The sequence below is a fragment of the Grampus griseus genome (assembly GCF_964374135.1).
Source record: "Grampus griseus genome assembly, chromosome: 5".
NCBI lineage: Eukaryota > Metazoa > Chordata > Mammalia > Artiodactyla > Delphinidae > Grampus > Grampus griseus.
The window spans coordinates 91,297,215-91,320,005 of NC_138998.1; the positions used below are offsets into that span (position 1 = coordinate 91,297,215).

Here is a 22,791-nt window from a genome sequence, read left to right on the forward strand (position 1 = left end):
GAATCCCTCTCTCATCATTTGTGGGAAAATGGCATTTGGCGGATGGCTATAATCTGGGTGTGGGAATGCAACTAATTCCACTAATCTTTCATTTTCTCTGACTAAAATCTAAGATGAATACTGATATTAACACTAATCCCAGTAGTCTGACAAATCTGTTACTTGTAATTTACCATACAACTGATTTATGATCACAAATAATTAGGTAGCCTTACACAGAATTGTGAGCCATTGGATTCTATTTAAATATGCAATCTAAATTATGTTCCTTATACTGTCTCTTTTTTGTCCCATAGAGGCATAATTTGCTATATATTCTCCACTTCTCCATGAACATATTGATCTGTTCATCGAAAATGCATAGGGTTAGAATGAGATTCTATTTTCACATTAAGTGAGAGCATCTTGACATATTCCACCATATTCAAGCATTCCTTGTTTCTGTCCACATTTCTCTGTAGGCTCAAATAGAATTAGATAAGTTATTTGAAGGCCACTAGGGATATTAAGCATATTTGTTTGTGAAAGATGCTAATCTGCAGTATCTTAAATGAGTTAAAATGAATTTTCAACCTTAAAATGAAAATTTTCCAGTTGTTAAATTAAAGCATAATTTTCATATAGTAAAATTCACCCTGCTTTATTAACGTACAGTTTTATGAGTTTTGGTAAACGCACAGTCATGTATTCACTAGCACTGTCAAGATAGAAAACAGTTCCTTTACTCCAAAAACACCCCCCAGGCCTGTGTCAACTTTACCCTAAACCCTTGGAAATTATCAATCTGATTTGTGTTATATAATTTTGCTTTTTCCCAAAGGTCATATAAATAGAATCATATAGTATAGAGCCTTTTGAGTTTGGGTTCTTTCTATTAGCACAATGAATTTGAGATTCATCCAGGTTGTCAAGAGTATCAATAGTTTGTTCCTTTTTTATTGCTCAGAGTATGTATTCCATTGTAAAACACACTATGGTTTGTTTATCCATCCCTCTGCTAAGGGACATTTGGGTTGTGTCCAGTTATTGGCGATTATAAGTACTGCCACATTTAATATCACCGTGAAGTCTTTAATGTTCAACATGTATTGGAAAATTAGATTCTCAAAAAAAAAAGTTTCCTCAACATCTATCTTTTTGATTTCTAAAGCAGTCCCCTAAAAGTGTTAGAAATGAATATTGCCCTTGAATAAGTTAACTTAAAAATTAACCTCAAATTTATTTCTCCAGCTTAAAAACAAGTCAGTGAAAACTATACTTAAAGTATAAACTATACTTAAACTATAAGTGAAAACTTAAAATTAAAGCTTATATTCAGCCTAATAATATACCACACTGATTCTTCTGGATGTCATGAAAGAATCCTCAAAATTAGTATGTATATTTATAAAACCCACTCTTGAGATGCTGGGGAAATGGCTTACAGGTGGCACACGGGCAATCCTCATTTCAAATACAGCTAGATTTTGTTACCACTTCTCTGGGCTATGATTTCTCGAAGTTGGGTGTTTTGCCTGTTAGGATAGTTAGTACAAGAAATATGGACTAATGTATATGGCAGGCTCTGAAGATTCAGTTTTAATAAAATATTTTTCAAAGCCTTGCTTTCAGAGATTATTAAATAAGATTTTACATGTAGAAGGCAAGCAACATAATATATTTTAAATATTTTTCTACATTATGAAAGTATCCTAAAAATGATTTTCTTTCCCGTATCAGTTTGGTCATGTATTTCTCTAATAGCCTCTTGTTCTTTTTGTCTAAAAGCTGTGAGTGCTCCGTGGGACACACACCATGCCAGGCCTTGGTTGACTCAGGGTCTGCCCTTAAGCATTTTGCAGTTAGACAGAAATAGAAGAAAGACATAGATGAATATATAGAAAACACAATGTCAATGTATGAACACTTACCAAATACATATAAAAGATTAAAGTTCAAAGAAAATTACTGTTTTGTGGGATGTCACAGGAGGTTCATCTATAGACAGTAAAGATGGATATTTCTACTTTGCTTTATTTCTGGAAAAGTTGAACTAATCAAGGTATCAGGAATTGCTCAAATGAAGGAAAGAAAAGTACTTGGTAAGGGTAATGTTTGAGGTATGTTATGTAGGAAAAGCCAGTGGGATATGCAGAAGGTCACCCCTCTGATGCCTCTCACACCAGGAATGTAGAAGGCTGTAGAGGATTGTATCTGTGAGGCTTCATCTTCAAAATGCAAAAATCACTAACTAAGAAGAGCATTAGAAAATATATTCTTGGTTTGTTTCAAGTGTGCACATGCAGATAGTGGATGTATTCCTCATTAAAGTTTAAATAACACACATTGAATTTAACAAGAGGCGAAGGCTGTGGGGAGGATGGCTGTGTATCTTTAAGACTATGTGTCCTTGTGCATTACCAGTGTATTCATTCAGGAATGACAGCCGCAGTGCAAAACACTCTGTGAATGTCTGATGATAATATAAAGGGAATGAAGTACTGGTGTAAATGGTGGGATGGTTTACTTGGCAGTTTTAACGTGGAACCAGCCAAATAAAATTGATCTATTTTATTCCTCTGGTATCCTAAAAATTTCCCATGAGCTAAATCAATGACTGAACATTTTCCTATGTCCCGTGAGATATTTTCTCCACTACCAAAAGTAAACATACATGATTGCTAATGAAAATTCTCTGTTTTTACCACTTATCTAGTTGCAAGTAAAACTGAACCTACTTTTTGAATGAGTTTGTGAAGGGGAAAAAAAAATCCCACATGTAATTACAAATAATGTAATTATTTACATAAATTGAGTTTTCCCTTTTGCTATTTTATATACAAATTCTTCATCTATTTGTACCTTCCTTATTATTTTTTTATTAAGACTTTTTTTTTAGAGCCATTTTAGATTCATAGCAATATTGAGGAGAAGGTACAGATATTTCCCATATACCCCTGGCTCCCACACATGCCTAGCTTTCCTCATTTTCACCATCCTCCACCATAGTGGTACATTTGTTAAAAATGATGAACCTACATTTATACATAACCACCCAAAGTTCATAGTTTATATTCCCTTTTTTACGTGATAGAAATTGCTTTTATTTTTCCCTTCAGAATTGAATAAGATCAATTTTGTATAAAAATTTATATAATATTGAATAAAGTGCACTGGAATGAGATTCTTATAAATTGGCTTATTTTTAACTAGAATATTATACTAATATAAAAAGTTTGCTTTAAAATATAATAAGATAAAATATGACTCTTTAGAACTGTATTAAAATGGTGATAAGATATCTAGGCTTTTTTTTTTTTCAGATTTAGATAGGCAACAAATGCCACTCGAAGCCTTTCTTCATTTCTAGTATAATTCACTAAAATCCATTTAAGCTAATTACCTGCGACTAGTAAGTTTTAGCAGTAAGCCCCTATAATTCCATAAAATATTAGATAAGCTTTGCTTTTCATTTTCTTCAGGATACTCCATCTGTTGATTTGCAGCAAAGCTAAAGAGTAGGGGGAAGCTACCCTGATTAAATTCTTTATCATTGAAGATAAAATATAGAATCAGCCAGAACAAATGTGGTTTCACAAATCACCCATTCTTGTGTCATAGTGCAGTGCTTCTTTGAAAACTCTTACATCTTTGGAACTAAGCTGCAACAGGCAGATAGAACATTCCTGACATTGATGTGGTTGTTGAATATTTGGTCAGTAAGTCTTTTTCTTTTATACAGTATATGCTTAAATTGCAAAGGAAAAAAAATTCCTTGTACATGACAATATAGTAGGACATAGAAAGGATGTGTATTTTTCTCATTTCTTTTGCTAACAGAACCCACTCTGGCCCTTGAGTTAGCTAAATTTATATCCATGTTTATAAGAATTTATGAAAAGGTAATGTTTGAAATCCCTGCTGTAATTCCCATCAAATCACCATTTTGCAGTCCGTGTACTCACTGGCCTTCATTTGGGATGTACATCTTCCAAGGTTACACCATGGTAGGTGTAACCCTTAAGTTATTAATAAGGTTATTAGCTTGTGCTCTGGGTGGTGACAGTGGACTTCCTGTCACTGTATCGTTGTGCTTTCATTTCACCATAAACTGTCATTTGAATTCCAAGGTCGTTCAAACAAACAAGAATTCAAAAATCGGTATTGAAAAAAGTCTTCAAAGACAGATAAAAACACACTTGAAAAATCTTAGGAGAGATTTTTTCTTTCATCTCTGAACTTCCTAGAGACTCAGATATATAGTTGAAATTTGAAAACCTTTAGGTTTTTCAAAATGTCTTCTTGCAGTGGGCACAGAGAAAAGCCCTTAAAGTTCTTTTCATTCGAACTAGTTAGGAGAAATAAAAATGAAAAAGTTTTTTCAGTCTTGATGGTTCATATACCAAAGGCCTCTTGCTCCCTCTACAGAAGGTGCTTCAAAATTGCAGTCACAAATATTTAAAAAAAAAAAAAAAATTTAACGAAACAGATTTGTCTTGAGGTTCATGATTTAAAAAAAGGTTTGGATCCATATGTACCTCCAGTGTCCTGCAAACAGGTTGGTTGTCCTAAAGTTGGTCAGGGTAGGTTTGTGTGTTTCTACTTTGGTGTTTCTCAGTGGCATCAGCTTAGGATAAACTCCATTAGCAACAACTGTTAAAAAAAAAAGTACGTTTTTGTCGTTTTGTTATTAATTGGCTTTGTCTGTTTACTCAATGGATGAGTAAAATGCTTGGGAATTTCTTTTGATATTCGGTAATTGTTTTACATATTTGCATTCTTTTTTACTTAGCCAGGGAATTTAAGCCATAAAAATAATGGCCTCTACGTTAAAGACTTATAAAGTTCTCTTATTATCTACTTCTGATTGTTCCAGTCATTTTTAGATCTTTGTTAATTTTTGTCCCAACAACAACTATCTGAATTGTAACTTCACAGGAGAAAGAATTGTTTCACTTAACTGGATTTTTTCAACTATAAGTTATATTCATAAGAGACAGTTGAACTTTCTATAAATACTTCATTAATATATAAAATAACCTTGCATATGTATCATCTTAATTTACCAATTTAAGTTAAATAGGAACAAAATGTTAATATTTTGATAGCTTTGGTGTAAATAATTTTATGCATTCACTTACAACTCCAGGACCTTTTTATTTTATTTGACAGGTTACTAGCTTCTCTTATTGTGCCATTTTAAAATTATAAGTATGAAAACTCTTATTTCATCAAGAGTTTTAAAAGTCCTTTTAATTTGTATTTAGTATAAGAACAGCCCTTCTGATGTTACCCTGTAATTGAAAAATGAACACAAGTGACAAAGTAGTTTCTTTGATTTGAATATGTCACATCAGACTTGCCTGTCCTGAATTATTATGCTAAAACTAGACTGGATTTTTTTTTTTTTCCCTCTGGTAGGTGTACTGGTCCATTAGCAAATTCCCTTTCAGAGAAAACAAGAGACCCAGTAGAGGAAGATGACGATGAATACAAGATTCCTTCATCCCATCCTGTTTCCCTGAATTCACAACCATCTCATTGTCATAATGTAAAACCTCCTCCTAGGTAAGAATATGGGCCATTTATCATCACTTCACGTCTGCAGTAAGCATTATCACTTATGGCATTTGTTTTTAAACAACTGAATCACATCTGTTTAATAAAAACCCTTGATTTCTTGCTCAAAGCCTCCTCTACCTATAATACTATTTTTCTCCATGGCCTTTCAGAGAAAATGAAAAGATGTAGATTTCTATTAACTAGGAAGTCCTTTGACTAAATTAGTTGACTGGTAAGTCTAATGGAATAATTTGTTGCCCCTCTCCCCAAAAAACAAATTGTACCTTAGTAAAACTTTGCTGTAGGTTACATATAGTGGTGATTAATTCATGAATTTTCAGTAAGCTATTTTCAATGCATTTTATCAGTTCTAAGCACATAGCTCATGAAGAAAAATTAGTGCTTAGAAAATAAGGTATTATACCAACCTTCCTTAGAATTGTTCTTCATGAAGTAAGGACTAGTATAATCTATATTGATTTTCAGATCTCGAAGAATTGAAAAAAATTATTTCCCTTAGCTATTTTTATCAGGTACTATTTTACTTTTCCTTGGATCAAACAAGAATGTGAGGAATTGTGTTCTGTTTTCTTCTTGTCAGTTGTTTATTCTCACTGTTATGGAGACATCCTTGGTCTTTGAAGTGGCAGACCCATGGAGGTATAGGAGTTATTGAAAATGGGTGTTGTGTATTGAAACATTAGTTTGTCTTTAAGTAGAAGGACAATTCTGTGTTTATATAATTGAATTAGTAAATCATAATCTAATATTATTTTTGTTTTTTTAAATCTAATTGACATATATGAAGTACTCAGTAAGTCAAATCTCAGTTTCAGACTTATTTTCTGAGCTCCAGTTTTCTTTGTCTAATTACATCCCTGGAGCTCTGCTTGGCACATACAGAAGAGGGCTCAGCTACTGCTGGTGGCCCAGCCTTCTTGCCTTTCAGTATCTCTTTACTGACTGAGGAATAGGAGAGCTATTTAACACTTCAGTCATCTATGTCATCTTTACTTAGTGTGCCATTTCCTTTTGAGGTCAAGTCAATCAACAGAAAGCATTTTATGAGTGGAGTGTTCCTTTCTTTTCAGATGAAAAGTCTAAAAAATGTTTTAATGCCTTTCTTCAAGTATTGTATTGCAGTACTTGGAAAAGAGAAGCAAAACTCCATTTAAACCAGAGATCTGCCTTAGTGAGTTACAAGATTAGAATTATCAGCAGTATGCAGAATTAGTAACCATGGTTATTAACACTTTGCTGTCCAGGGCTTCATATTGCAAAGCAAGAGCCAAACCTTTCTTTGCTGATTGCTGGTCTTTAGGACATTTGTTGGTAACATTGAGAAGACAGAGAAATAACTGAGAGATAATAATTTGTTACGTTAGAAGAACCAAATGCCTACTCTTGTTATTAGAGAAAAAAGTTATTCCTTTACATCAAGTATAAATTCTTACAATTTTCAGTTCCCTTGGCTCTTACAAATGTGTAGTAATTTTAAAAAACTGAAATAAGATGAGCTTTTTTGGTCTCCTTGGGATCTCATTGTTTTTCACCACTGGATAAGCGAGTGGTATAATTTTAATACTTTAAATTTTAATTGTCACATCATACTGGATGAGATTTTTGGTGGCAGGCCTCCCAAATCCTGAAAATAAATTTGATTTATGACCACCATTACCATCTTTCTACAGTTACAGGGAAGTAATAAATGTTGATAATCCCTAATCTTAATTGGAGTGAATCTTCTGTCTAATTTGTTCTTGAAAGTCAATGGATGAAGTATCTTCTTAGGTCCTCTACAAAGCACTCTTTAAACTTAGACACATCCTTTCCTTCTGTGTTTTTCCTCTCTTTGGAACATCAGGAGAACTAAATTGTCAGTATATGGAAAAAGTTAAACCATATTATTCATAGATTCATAAACCATATTATTCCTAGATGAATAATTCCATTTCAGTAAAAATCCATCATTACTATGAAAATTCAATACATGATAACTATTTTTAAATGAACCATCTCTGGCCCCTTAAAGAGATGTGGCCACCAGAGAGAATGGAAATGAATTTCAGATGAAGCACTTTGCAATAACTATTCAAATGTCCAGTATCTCCTCCATTATGTATGTACTTTTACTTTGCCCCAAGAATTCAGAGTAAATCAGGGGAAAGTAAAATATAAACTCTGCCTTCTATAGCTCTTTGTGAGCACAGTAACTTGGTGAGCAGATAGTCAGTTGCTACACAGCTATATTCTGAAGACAAAATACGCTCCGTGCCTTCTCTTCCTGCTGCTACCTTCCTGTGCCCCGGATTTGTGCATTACATTCATAGTATGATTCGAAAGCATTAATACCAACAATAAAAACACTTTTTTTAGGGCTTCCCTGGTGGCGCAGTGGTTGAGAGTCCACCTGCCGATGCAGGGGACGCGGGTTCGTGCCCCGGTCTGGGAAAATCCCACATGCCGCGGAGTGGCTGGGCCCGTGAGCCATGGCCGCTGAGCCTGCGCGTCCGGAGCCTGTGCTCCTCAACGGGAGAGGCCACAACAGTGAGAGGCCCGCGTACCGCAAAAAAAAAAAAACCAAAAAAACCCACTTTTTTTAGTATTATCCTTTTACGGACACCCAGATTAAAATATTTGTTGTGTACCCAAGGCCTTTGCTAAAGTCATTTCTCTACAGTTGTCAGAAGTGCCAGTTTTGTTCATGGCAGTGGTGAAATTATACTCCAGACTCTAGGTCTTTGAATATGCCTATCTGAATTTTAATGGACTTTCTGAATATTTAATAATTCTCCTTCCTTGACAGGCTCTAGTTTATAATAAGGAAAGCTTAACTTACAGAAATAAAAATATACTGTTAAGTACCATTAACCAGTAATGATGTCATTAGGACTTTTACATATTTTTTGCCTGCATATTACATTTTCTTCTTCAAAACCTTGATAAGGTAATATTGAAATCTTCCAAAATGATATGTTAATTCCACAGGTGTGTTTAGGGTATCAGCAATTTTGTGGCCCTTGTGATTCTTAGTTTCACTTAAAAAAAGAAAAAAAACCTTTGTCTTCCACGGAATATTTACTTCTGCTTTGTAGAAGTATTCAAGTATCTAGATAATATTACTTTACTTTCTCTAGAAAAGGAAATTAATTATATTTATATCCTAACTTTATTACATGAGCAGCGTTGTTAGTTCCCATCATCTCCCCACCCCCAAATGACTTTTAAATGGAAAGTAATTATCCTTATGATTTTTGTCCTTTGATTTCTGCTTTAGGTCTTGTGATAACGGTCACTGCATATTGAATGGAACACACGGTACGTCTTCAGAGATGAAGAAATCAAACATCCCTGAGTTAGGCATATATTTAAAGGGTATGTATGAGACATATTCTCTTTGTAGTCTATGTCTTAATGGTCAGAATTTAAAGGCAAAATTCCATGCCATTGTTGTACTGAAAATACATTAAGATTTTGTGTTATCCTCTAGGAGATGTTTTTGATTCAGCCTCTGATCCAGTGCCATTACCACCTGCCAGGCCTCCAACTCGGGACAATCCAAAGCATGGTTCTTCACTCAACAGGACGCCCTCTGATTATGATCTTCTCATCCCTCCATTAGGTCGAAACCTTTCAAACAATTTCAAGCAAGCCTCCCTGCCACCTCTTCCAATTAATATCTGAATTATCAGAATTCTTAGTTCAGTGCAATGTAGACTCACTAGGTTATGAATCTGTCTGAATTCGAATGGAATCTCCAGGTGATAGTGGCTCTCGGTTCATGTGACCATTATTCCATTTAGATGACTGAAGCAGTGGTGTAAATAGCTGCATCAGTTAGGGATTTATCAAGTTGTCTCTTCATGTACTAAACGCAGTCTACAAAATCTTATGAGGGCATTGTTCATTCCCCCAGGTGCTTGCGTTCTAGTAGATTTGGAGTATTCAGCTGAGGTTTTCTTTAAGTGTAATTCTTAATGAATGCGTACTTCCTTTTTCTTTCAATATAAAATGACCCACTTCCACTTAGCTAATTACATTATGGGAAATGATATATTTTATTGTAGAGAGCTGAAAATAAATTCTGTCTTATAATCACTGCAACTAGAACACATCCAAAGAATCTCAGTTTCTTTGTTTCAAATTTTACCATGAAGTACACTTAATGTGTGTGTATGTGTACATGTGTGAAGGTACACACAGGTGTGTATTTATGTTAAAATTGGCCGGTGCAGGTGTTTGTTTATTTCATTAATTCTAGGTAGGAAGCTTCGCACCCTATTTTTAGAGGAGGACAATTAAGAAACCTTCACAAGTTAAGGCTTCACAATAATGAGTCAACATAGCATAAAATAATGTATAATGAAGGTTCATTTATAAGCTTATCTGAATCATTAGGCTACTAGAAATGAACCTCTCCATTTTTTTTCCCCATAAACTGGTGTTTCCAGTTATACAGTTGAATGTCTTGCAGGAGCAAGACATTCAGTTCAGTGCTTTACTCTCACCTACGTGGATTACAAGCACCTCCCAACTTCCTTCTTTACCTATAGTCTTTTTCTCTTCCACTTCTTCCTGTATGCTGTTTTTGACCTATTACCCAAGTCTTTATGACTAGATCAGCACTGTCCAATAGAACTTTATGTGGTGACATAAAAGATCTATATGTGTGACTGTAGAACTGAATTTTAGTTAATTTAAATTTAAACTAAATAGCTATATGTGGATAGTTACTACCATATTGGACAACGCAGATAAATGTTCCAACGTTTTTAACTCATCCTTCCTTTGGCTCTTCATGTACATCTCATATTTTATTTATGCTATTCACTCTGCCTAGTAGACACCATTCCTGTATTTGATGAACAAATGTTTTTGAGGCCCTGATATCCCAGGCCTTCCTGTTCTTGGTAATACCTTGCTGAATGCCACTTTCTGCATTCCTCTTCCCTCTTACAATGCATCTCTCTCTCCCTCTGGGACCTATTCACCTGTGAGTCTTCTGTGAACTTTTCTTAGGTCTCATTGTGGAATCCAAGCTCCTCGGGGTCGAGGACTTATGATTTTGATCTTCACATTACCCATGTGCCTAGCATGGTGCCTGACATTTAGGGGCTGATAAAGGATTTGAATAAATGAGATAATGTAGGAAATAGCTGAAGGTTGGAATGATAACAAAGCTCTTTCTTTCTCTCTCCTATACCTTCATATATTTTACATTAGAAAAATATTGATGATCATTAGAGAAAAAATTTTGAATACTTTTTGCAAGGCAAGCTGGATGAGTGGTGAAACCATTTATATTTAAATATACCTTTATATTTAAGTCAATGTATTTAAATCCATGAGAATTTTTATTACTAGAAGATGTAGGTATTTATACCCTGTTTCATTCACAAAGTATTTGTGAGTGCTTACAAAAATACATACACTGAAATTTTATTTTTTAAAGAATCAAGATGAGGGAAAATATGAATAGGATAGTAAGACGTGGCAGGGGAAACACAAGTAGACATAAAAGCATACTGCAGTATTCTACAGCTACTAAAGTTGGGAACTATGCAAATATAAATAACTAGCTTTGCGACCACCACAAGAGGTAGTTCTATTGATATATTTAACTGTTTCTCCCTAGAGATATCTGGTAAGTAGAAAAAGATCATATTCCTCTACTGCAGGTGCATTTTCTGTATATTTTGACAATGAAATATATGGAGTGTTAGTTTAAATGAATTAAAATGCCGTGGAGCAAACTTTTAAAAGATAATCTAAACTATTCTGTGACATTAAATTTTTGTGCATAGTGTGATTTTCTAATTAGAGGCTGTGAACTCTTATTGTTACACAAAAATTCTGTTTTGATGATGTGATCTGTAATATATTTAGTTCAGACCTCCAATGTCTTAATATTATAAAGGTTACAAGTGAATAATAAGCTGTTTCATAACCTGAAATACTGCTTTTTAATAGAAAGGGCTGAGAGATCGAAAAAGTCTGTATGCACACACGTGTGTTTGTGTGTCTGTGTTTCTCTCCAAACACCTCCTAGAAAATAATCAGCTCCCATTGACAAAGTCAGTGAACTGCTGGGTAAACACTGGAGGTGAAGTTGTTTATAAAGCAGCAAAAGAAAATCATTATTTTTGCCTGATACTGTGTTTTGATTAACGAAGTTCTGCTGTTGATAACTGACCTTTCTTTCAATGCAGGTGAAGATGCTTTTGATGCCCTCCCCCCGTCCCTCCCACCTCCCCCACCTCCCGCAAGGCATAGTCTCATCGAACATTCAAAACCTCCTGGCTCCAGTAGCCGACCATCCTCAGGACAGGACCTTTTCCTCCTTCCTTCAGGTAGGAGGGAAAAACCAAGCAAACCTTTTCACTGAAAGCAAAAATATTTCTAAGATGATACTGTCAAATAAGCATTAGTGATTCATTGGTTTCTAGCTCCCAAGCTGAAAAATCCCTGGGTGGGGAAAACAGCAGTTGGATAGGTTTGTCTGTCAATTGTTTGGTTTAATGGCAAAAGGATTACAAAAATGGCAAAAGCAACAAGGAATCGTAGAATTCAGAAATGGCGCTGAAGAGATTATCAAATAACACCTGTATGTTACAAAAGGTGAGAACCAGAAGTGCTCTGTGTTTGGGCTAAAAGTGATGGGGACAAATTTAGCCTTTCTCCTAATTCTGAGTGCAATATTTTTTTCAAATAATGTGTTTAAAAATTTTTACTAAATATGCTTTAGGGTCATAATTTTATTCAAAAATGTAATATCTTGGTAAATTATATTGTTGTAACATTAATAGATATGTTTTTCTGAAATATCTGCATTTTATTGTTTTGTTACTGTTTTGATTTTTAATGCCTCAGTGTATCTACTAAAATTATTGGTCTTCAAGGAAAAATTAATAGTTTTTAAAAAAGAACTCAAGTGAGGAGTGGAAATAAAAAGACTTAATAAACCATCCACTCCACTAGTCAGAATTATCAGGAAAAACTAAATTCAGTTATGTTGAATCTGCTGATATTAATTGTTCCCGTCAGTCCTACTGGTGATACTGTGATCTGTACTCTGAAATGTCTGCCTCCTCGACTTGGTTTGGTTAAACATAGGGTAAAGATTTTCTTTTTTAAACAACTGCTTTACATTTGTGTATGAGATAAATCATGAAAGCCTTCTAAGAGTGCTCACTTTGTCCTTTGGCCACCTACATGCTTCTTTGAAAACTTAGGAATCTTAACCATTATCATTCACCTTTAACATTTTTCTCATTTTTTTTCCATTTGGTTTGATAATTCAGAAGTTTGAGGCAGTTTGTAGATATGACCCACAAAATTATAGACATATAACTTGGAATATATAGCTTCAGTTTCTAAAAGTAGTTTATCTTCAAGGAATAATTTTTCGTCAGTAAATATTGAATTGTCCTCTGTGTCACCCACTCTGTGAGATGCCTCCCTGCCCTCATGGATCAGATTAATTCACTGAATGCTACCAATCAAAGAGCAACATTCATAACCCTTCTAATCCAAGCAGAAAGCATGGATAATTGTTAGGCTCTTATTCATACAGCTACATATACACGCTAACATTTTGCTCTCTTTTTCACTTATACTTATTCAAATCTTTGTTTTATACATGGACTACAATTAACATTTAAAAATGAATATATACAGCAGAAACTAACACAACATTGTAAAGCAACTATACTCCAATAAAATTTTTTTAAAAAATTAATCTCTCTAAATCTTAGTAAACTTAACCTTGCCCAAGGCAAACTTCTGGATAATTTCTAGCCAGATTCCTATAAGGTACCTGTCACCTTTTATATATGTAATTTAAGCCCCATTAAATGAAAGTTAAATGTAGTGCCTTCTTTTAAAATTAAGTCAAGCTTTCCAGGCTTGACTTAATTCTTACACTTTTTTACACAAACACACACTTTAACCTGTTTTTATCAAATGAATTAATTGTAAAATATTTCAGTTCTTTATCATCATTTCATTGTTCATATTGCTTTTGTAAACATCTTCAAAAAGTTTTTTCTCAAGATTACTAAAAAAGTCACTTCAAAATAAAAAGGCCCCCTTTTATTAGAATGAAAGTTGTATAAACTGTTTTATTTCATATTTAGCTTTGCTTGGCTGCCAGGTAGGCTCAGTAGCAGTTATCCTTAACCTGTGGTGTGAGGCTAACATGGGACCAGAGTAGGGTCATTTGAACCTGTTGGCTCTCTCTTGAACTCCTTTTATGCATGGAAGTATTCTAATTCCATTCAGGTAATGTTGATATCCCTCGATAATAAATACTTCTGAGAAACAAATGGCAACTTTTCCCCCCTTTCCAGTCTCATATAATTAACTGGACAAATTTCTAGTCTGTTGTCAGATCCTTTATGAGATCCAATGAGTCAACTGTTTTTATTCAATTTTAAGCCACATGTATAGACCACATCTTTTTCAAAAGAAATATTTTAATTCTTCTTAACATAATGATATCGTAGAACATGAAAGTTTCTTTCAGCTTTAAATAAGCACCTGACTGTATCATTTTGCAAAGTATTCAACACATTACGCTGTCTAAAGAAGTGTAATAGAAAATTTACAAAAGCAGTTCTTCATGCTGAACTGAACTTCATGAAAGAATACTCTATAAATGCTAAACAAAAGTTTAACTTAATAGCTGTAGAACCATACAAGGTAAACAATGGTGATTGCTAAATTTAAATGGACTATATGAGCACTTTACTGCTATTATTTTCACTATAGTTTAATCTGTAGAATTTTAGTCCAGTGTAATGATAAGCCTTTTCTGGCATTATGAAGATTTGGTTTCCTTGAGGAAGTCATTATCCCTAATTAAAGACAAAGGTTGGATATCCCCATGATGTTGTATTAAATACCTACTCAAACCTACCTCTTTATTCCAGCATTCAGTGCCCTGCACACCTGAGTCGGGTCCACCTTCCCAGCCTTATAGCCCAGTGGCTGCTCTATAGTAGTTGTTTTCAAACTACAGGGTCCTGTGTTTCTGCAAAGGAGCCTTAGGACTCCTGTATGATCAAGCGGGGGAAGCGAAGCAGGGGCACAGCTCTGATGCTGCTTTTATCTGTTTTCTATTTTAGGCCTTCATGCAAGATTTCTTTTGGCAAAATAGTAATGCCCACTGCTGTACATGAGCCATCTACTCTGGACAGGCCAGTCATATCTTAACAAAACCTGAAGAGTTCTCAAAAAAAGCTTTACACTTTACTGTCTCCAAACCCAGGGCTACTGCTAGCATATATGTGCTTTTGTCCGAATTACAAAAAGGCATTTCTTTTGTGTTGGTGGGTTGAAATAGGCACCCCTCCCTCTGCTTTGTGCCAGGGCCAGTGCTCCAGGAACAAAGCCAAGGCTGTATTTAAGTCTGCTCAGTCCCATTACTGCATGTCTTTGTGCAGTGCACAAAATACACAACGTATTTGGCAGCCCTTACTGAACCTTTTTCTCACTGTATTTCTAACCTGGAATCTCTTTTGAAGTCCTTATCCAATCTTAAAGTCACAATTCAACTCTAAAAGCTAGCCAGATTGACTTTATTAGAGATGAAGGAAGGTTTTCCACGGGATCCAGAAATGCAGTTGCATAAGTAAAATACAAAGAAAACTTGCATCATTAGTAGCAGTTATTGGAAAGGGTTTCTAGGGGTTTGGTTGACTGTGACCTTTATGAAGCACACTCATGACGTAGTTACCAGGGACTCTCATGCCCTCTGAGGGTTGCACTCACAGAGTTCAAATCAGAGATCGAGTGAGGCAAGGTCCTCCCCCAGGCTCAGCCAGTGTGGAGACTACTGTGTTCAGGTGTTGAAGGATTGATGGGTAGAGCCGTGGTTCTCAAATTGTGGTCTTGAGACCAGCAGCATTAACACTACCTAGAAATTTGTTAAAAATGCCAATTCTTTAGACCTACACAAGACTTACTAAATCAGGAACTCTGGGAGTAGGACCCAGCAATCTGTGTTTTCATAAGCCTTTGGGGGTGGTTCTGATGCATGCTCAAGTTGGAGAAACCCAGGGCTAGGCTATATCTGGAGGACTGCAGCCAGGATGGGAAAGGGAAGTAAAATCACACCATGTAAACTATGGTAGATTAAAGGAACTGAGGATGTTTAACCGACAGAAAAGAAGATGTTGAGTATGTATTAGAGTTGCTTTCAACCACAGTATTTGTAAAAGAATGATTAGATTTCTTCCATGTCTCCTGAGACAAAGAAAGACTGACCAGTGAGGAGAATTAGGAGTGGAAATTTCAGTCCTGTTAAGAAGCTTCCTGGATTATTAATACTTCTTATATCTCAGAGGGGTAGTGAGTTCTCTAACACTTGAGGACTTGATCAGTGACCAGATCACTACATATGGGGGTGTTATGAATGTGAGTTAAAGAGTGAGGAGCTTTGTCTCACCTAAATAGGTCTTCAAATCCTCTTCTATCAATTAGATCTAGCATTGATATTCTTTTAAAATTTTCAGAATAATTGATAAATCTTTCAGATGGCTTTTGGACAGCCCCAGAGGAAATACGCCACTGTTTTAACTGTTCAATTTTATTTGCCTCTTTTCCTATGCTTGAGTAAAAAATTGGAAGTGTTTTAGATAGTGGGGGAAAAAAAAGAATTAAGAAAATTCCATAATGCCTCTTCCCAGAGATAACCACTTGATAGGTTTCCTTACACAGCATAATTTTGATTGATGCGTATTTCCCCACTTCTTTCATAGTTAGCAAACCTTTCCCTCCCAGTGTTTCCTTAGTTTTTAATACTCTCTTAAAATAAGTCTTAAAATTTTTCAATTTAGCATTACCATACTGTAAATCACAGGCACTTGTACTTTGCTTTTTAGAGTGGACTACCCATCGTGTTCATTCATTCATTCATTTCTCAAACGTGTATTACTATATAAATGGTACATTGGCTATGGCATTTTCAATTTGTATGTTTTAATCCTAAGTCTGGATATAAAATTTTACTTTAAGGAATTTTTGAAGAATTTACTTTTAAAAACTTTATTGATTTTCAAATTTGGTAATTATTGTACTCTCTGTAATAATTGTATTATATATAATATCTTTTCCCATCGAAGCAGGAATGCTTCCAACTTTATAACTTGCTACAGAAGCCCAGTTTACCCTATACCTGACCAGTAGCCAAACTTAATATGAAGCATTTTAGTGGTTCAGAACTGAACTAAGTATTTCGTGCTATTTTTGGTAATATTTTTAGCGTACCTAGTGACCTTTTAGGTGCAACAGATTAATGGAGCAATATCATACAACTGTATATTTTGTACTCTATTTATGACTCAATAATGTATCCAGAATCTAATGTTTACTCTTAAATAAATAGATGATTAGAAATAGCATATCTAACAAACCTATAAATTTACCCCTAAGGAAATAAAAAAGTGTAATTATAAAAGATAGTCTTTTCTCTGACCTAATATTATATCAGTGATGTTTTAGAATGAACAAGAATTGAAAGTAAATTTTATTGAAAATTTAGCTGTAAATCTTTGGGAAATTTCTAAATTTATGCAGAAATCACCACATTTGGTTCCTTTGGTTAGCCTTCCAAATCAAAAGACTAACATTTGTTGCATGGAATTTATCTTCTTATTCCTTCCTAAAATGTTTCAACAAAATTAATGAGGCTGAACCATTGACTTTTCAATTATTGAAAACTCAGAATCTAAGACTTACTTTAATCTCAAAATTAATGAAAGCAAATTAAGTAGCCTTGCTTAGGTTAAAAAATAAAAAGTCTCCAGTAAAGCTGGAGATAATTATTGTACGCAAATAGGGGGAAGGAAATAATGACTTCAACTAGTCAAAATTAATATAAATAGGCATGTATTTCCTTCTCAAATAATCAAAGTGTTACATATTTTTAATATCAAACTCAAATGGAAGTTAAAACAATGAAATATTTATCAGGTCTTCTTTAATAGTTATAATTTTAGCCTTATGTTAGCAATACAGATTTCACAGAATTTGAATTTATGAAAAATCTGAATATGAGTTAATTTGGGTAGTTAAAGGTAAATATTTGTGAAGTGCAGGCTATTTACCAAGCCGTATACTTGGTACTGTGTTTCTATTAGGAGATACAATTCAAACACAATTGAGTAAGATAAGGTCCCTGCCCTGAAAAGAACTTACAGTACTTTTGGAGATACGGGCAGACATAAAAGAAAGAAAGTGTTATGAGAGAGGGAAACAGAGGAACCCGAGATGGCAGTGGTGGCAGATGATAAATTATTAGTGAACCAAAGGTTGCAGAGGTATGTTCATCTACTCAGAAAATGAATCAGTTCTATGGATTTAAACTCATATACTACTAATTTTAAACCAGGTAGGTTTATGGTCCTAATGATTTAATATAGTAGCACTGATACAATCTTTTTCTGCCATTAGCTCTGCCATTAGCTTCTGCCATTATTCTTTTTTTAATAAATATAATTAAGAAGTACAATAATTTTTAATTTGTCTGCAATTCATATTTTTCACTATTTCAGATTCCCCCTCTCTGTCAAGGTGGTTAAAAAAAAACAACACATTTTATTACTTATACAAACCTTAATGTTAATAATAGCATAATTTTTAATAATTGAATTTATTGTCCAGTGAGCCAACTAACAATTTTTTGCATAGGATGCCCAATGTAGTATTTTTTTTTTTTTTTTTTTTTTATGGTACTCGGGCCTCTCACTGTTGTGGCCTCTCCCGTTGCGGAGCACAGGCTCTGGACACGCAGGCTCAGCGGCCATGGCTCACGGGCCCAGCCGCTCCACGGCATGTGGGATCTTCCCGGACCGGGGCACGAACCCGTGTCCCCTGCATCGGCAGGCGGACTCTCAACCACTGCACCACCAGGGAAGCCCTCAATGTAGTATTTTAAAAGGCACATTATATGTATATGTACAGGAGATTTCATAGACATGAATTCATTTAATCCTCACAAATCCCAAATGTCAGGTCCATTTTACAGATTATGTCTGCCTAATGCTTAGAGATTAACTGATATAATATTCTTACAGGCAAAATTCAAAACCCATTTTTTTCTTTGACAACAGTTTCTATTCATTGTACAGGACAGACTGGGACAGAAAATTAAAATTAGAAGCAGTTTTTGCCATCAACAATTTTACCATCAAGTAAGAGATCTGAAAACTACAAAGTTAGTAGTGTGTATTAATTAGGAATAAATGGGAAAAGCATATTTGAGCAAGTGATGAATAAATTAGAAAATATGCAAATTAGAAAGTGGTACTATCAGTCATGAAATGTTTTATTTTCAAAAGTTGATCTTTATAGAGAATTTCTATTTTTTTTCTTTAGCCAGTTAGCAGAGATAATAGTTTTAATCTGAAAATTATCTTTATTTTTAAGATCCCTTCTTTGATCCAGCAAGTGGCCAGGTTCCTTTGCCTCCTGCTAGGAGATTACCAGGTGAAAATGTCAAATCCAACAGAACATCACAGGACTATGATCAGCTTCCTTCATCTTCAGGTGAGTTGGCTAATAATAGTAATAATAATACCTTATGTTTGTACAGTGCTTTTCGGAGCACCTTTTTATTCAGTGTATAATTGAGCACCGCCAGCCTAAGAAAGTATTTTTATCACCATTGCATTTGCTTATAAAGCATGTATTATGAGAAGAATGCCTACAAAATTGTCTCACGGAAAAGAAAACATTAAGCCTTAATATTAACTTTGATATGTCAGTAAAGCATGTTCTGTGATTCAAAATCTATTCATTCTCTAACTTCTGTTTTGCCTTATCAGACATGAGAAATGGGATTGAGGTCTTTATATACCGAACTGCTGCATTCTCTTATTTCTCCATTAAAGGAAGAAATCTCTTTAGAATTAGTATTAGCACCAAACTATTCATTTTCATAGCTTATTTAGGGCTATCATGCAGTGCTCTACTGCCAGTCATCAAGTAGAAGCTTGTTCCATTTTAGTAAATACAAGTCGTACTCATAACCATTATTAATGGAATGTTGCTGCTTTGCTTCTTTGGGAGGTCTTCCTCGACCACCATATCTAAAATAGCTCCCCCTACTTGACACAGTCACTTTCTATCCCCCTCTTTTGCTTTATGTTTCTTCATAGCACCTTTCATTCATTTATTTGCTTGTCTATCTCATCTGCTAGAGTACTGCTTTGAATATACACACGTGGTTTGGTTCACTGCTTTATCCCCAAGTGTCTAGAAGAGGGCCTAGCACATGTTCCTTGGATGAGTGGAGGGGTAGAAGGGAGGAGGGAAGAGTCGCCGATATCTGTGTTATGGTGAACATACACATATTTTGAGCAACTGAAAAAATACATTTGTCTCATAATTATGAACATCAGAAGTTTTTCCTATGTAGATTTTTGTCCTATATCAGTATTTTTTTCATTAACTGTATTTTGACTTTTTTTGAAGTATAGTTAATTTACAATGATGTTTTAGTTTCAGCGGTACAGCCAAGTGATTGTTATATAACTGATATATATATATATAACTGAATATATATATTCGTCTTCAGATTCTTTTCCATTATACGTTATTACAAGATATTGAATATAGTTCCCTGTGCTATACAGTAGGTCCTTGTTGTTTATTTTATATATAGTAGTGTGTATCTGCTAATCCCAAACTCCTAATTTATCCCTCCCTGCTCCTTTCTCCTGTGGTAACTATAAGTTTGTTTTCTATGTCTGTGAGTCTGTTTCTGTTTTGTAAATAACTTTGTATCATTTTTTTAGAGTCCACATATAAGTGATAGCATATGATACTTGTCTTATATTTACTTCACTTAGTATGATAATCTCTAGGTCAATCCATGTTGCTGCAAATGGCATTATTTCATTTGTTTTTATGGCTGAGTAATATTCCATTCTGCATACATATCACACCTTTTTTTTTAACATCTTTATTGGGATATAATTACTTTACAATGGTGTGTTAGTTTATGCTTTATAACAAAGTGAATCAGTTATACATATACATATGTTCCCATATCTCTTCCCTCTTGTGTCTCCCTCCCTCCCACCCTCCCTATCCCACCCCTCCAGGCGGTCACAAAGCACCGAGCTGATCTCCCTGTGCTCTGTGGCTGCTTCCCACTAGCTATCTACCTTACGTTTGGTAGTGTATATATGTCCATGCCACTCTCTTGCTGTGTCACAGCTCACCCTTCCCCCTCCCCATATCCTCAAGTCCAATCTCTAGTAGGTCTATGTCTTTATTCCTGTCTTACTCCTAGGTTCTTCATGACATATTTTTTTCTTAAATTCCATATATATGTGTTAGCATACGGTAATTGTTTTTCTCTTTCTGACTTACTTCACTCTGTATGACAGACTCTAGGTCTATCCACCTCATTACAGATAGCTCAATTTCGTTTCTTTTTATGGCTGAGTAATATTCCATTGTATATATGTGCCACATCTTCTTTATCCATTCATCCCATGATGGGCACTTACGTTGTTTCCATCTCTGGGCTATTGTAAATAGAGCTGCAATAAACATTTTGGTACATGACTCTTTTTGAATTATGGTTTTCTCAGGGTATATGCCCAGTATTGAGATTGCTGGGTCATATGGTAGTTCTATTTGTAGTTTTTTAAGGAACCTCCATACTGTTCTCCATAGTGGCTGTACCAATTCACATTCCCACCAGCAGTGCAAGAGTGTTCCCTTTTCTCCACACCCTCTTCAGCATTTATTGTTTCTAGATCTTTTGATGATGGCCATTCTGACTGGTGTGAGATGATATCTCATTGTAGTTTTGATTTGCATTTCTCTAATGATTAATGATGTTGAGCATTCTTTCATGTGTTAGTTGGCAGTCTGTATATCTTCTTTGGAGAAATGTCTATTTAGGTCCTCTGCCCATTTTTGGATTGGGTTGTTTGTTTTTTTGTTATTGAGCTGCATGAGCTGCTTGTAAATTTTGGAAATTAATCCTTTGTCAGTTGCTTCATTTGCAAATATTTTCTTCCATTCTGAGGGTTGTCTTTTGGTCTTCTTTATGGTTTCCTTTGCTATGCAAAAGCTTTGAAGTTTCATTAGGTCCCGTTTGTTTATTTTTGTTTTTATTTCCATTTCTCTAGGAAGTGGGTCAAAAAGGATCTTGCTGTGATTTATGTCATAGAGTGTTCTGCCTATGTTTTCCTCTAAGAGTTTGATAGTTTCTGGCCTTACATTTAGGTCTTTAATCCATTTTGAGCTTATTTTTGTGTATGGTGTTAGGGAGTGATCTAATCTCATACTTTTACATGTACCTGTCCAGTGTTCCCAGCACCACTTATTGAAGAGGCTGTCCTTTCTCCACTGTACATTCCTGCCTCCTTTATCAAAGATAAGGTGACCATATGTGCATGGGTTTATCTCTGGGCTTTCTATCCTGTTCCATTGATCTATCTTTCTGTTTCTGTGCCAGTACCATACTGTCTTGATTACTGTAGCTTTGTAGTATAGTCTGAAGTCAGGGAGCCTATTTCTTCCAGCTCCCTTTTTCGTTCTCAAGATTGCTTTGGCTATTCGGGGTCTTTTGTGTTTCCATACAAATTGTGAAATTTTTTGCTCTAGTTCTGTGAAAAATACCAGTGGTAGTTTGATACGGATTGCATTGAATCTGTAGATTGCTTTGCGTAGTAGAGTCATTTTCACAATGTTGATTCTTCCAATCCAAGAACATGGTATATCTCTCCATCTTTTTGTATCATCTTTAATTTCTTTCATCAGTGTCTTATAATTTTCTGCATACAGGTCTTTTGTCTCCTTAGGTAGGTTTATTCCTAGATATTTTATTCTTTTTGTTGCAATGCTAAATGGGAGTGTTTTCTTGGTTTCACTTTCAGATTTTTCATCATTAGTGTATAGGAATGCCAGAGATTTCTGTGCATTAATTTTGTATCCTGCTACTTTACCAAATTCATTGATTAGCTCTAGTAGTTTTCTGGTAGCATCTTTAGGATTCTCTGTGTATAGTATCATGTCATCTGCAAACAGTGACAGCTTTACTTCTTCTTTTCCGATTTGGATTCCTTTTATTTCCTTTTCTTCTCTGCTTGCTGTGGCTAAAACTTCCAAAACTATGTTGAATAAGAGTGGTGAGAGTGGGCAACCTTGTCTTGTTCCTGATCTTAGTGGAAATGCTTTCAGTTTTTCACCATTGAGGATGATGTTGGCTGTGGGTTTGTCATATATGGC

General features: G+C 34.9%; 1 protein-coding gene across 1 annotated transcript in view; it reads left to right on the forward strand.

The window, feature by feature from the left end:
- Nucleotides 1-22,791, forward strand: part of CBLB (Cbl proto-oncogene B) — a 217,033-nt gene that overhangs the window by 177,134 nt on the left and 17,108 nt on the right. The window contains exons 13-17 of the mRNA XM_082654577.1: nucleotides 5,401-5,547; nucleotides 8,819-8,916; nucleotides 9,032-9,163; nucleotides 11,751-11,891; nucleotides 18,970-19,089. Coding sequence (XP_082510703.1) covers nucleotides 5,401-5,547; nucleotides 8,819-8,916; nucleotides 9,032-9,163; nucleotides 11,751-11,891; nucleotides 18,970-19,089 — 638 coding nt within the window. The remainder of the gene's footprint in view (nucleotides 1-5,400; nucleotides 5,548-8,818; nucleotides 8,917-9,031; nucleotides 9,164-11,750; nucleotides 11,892-18,969; nucleotides 19,090-22,791) is intronic.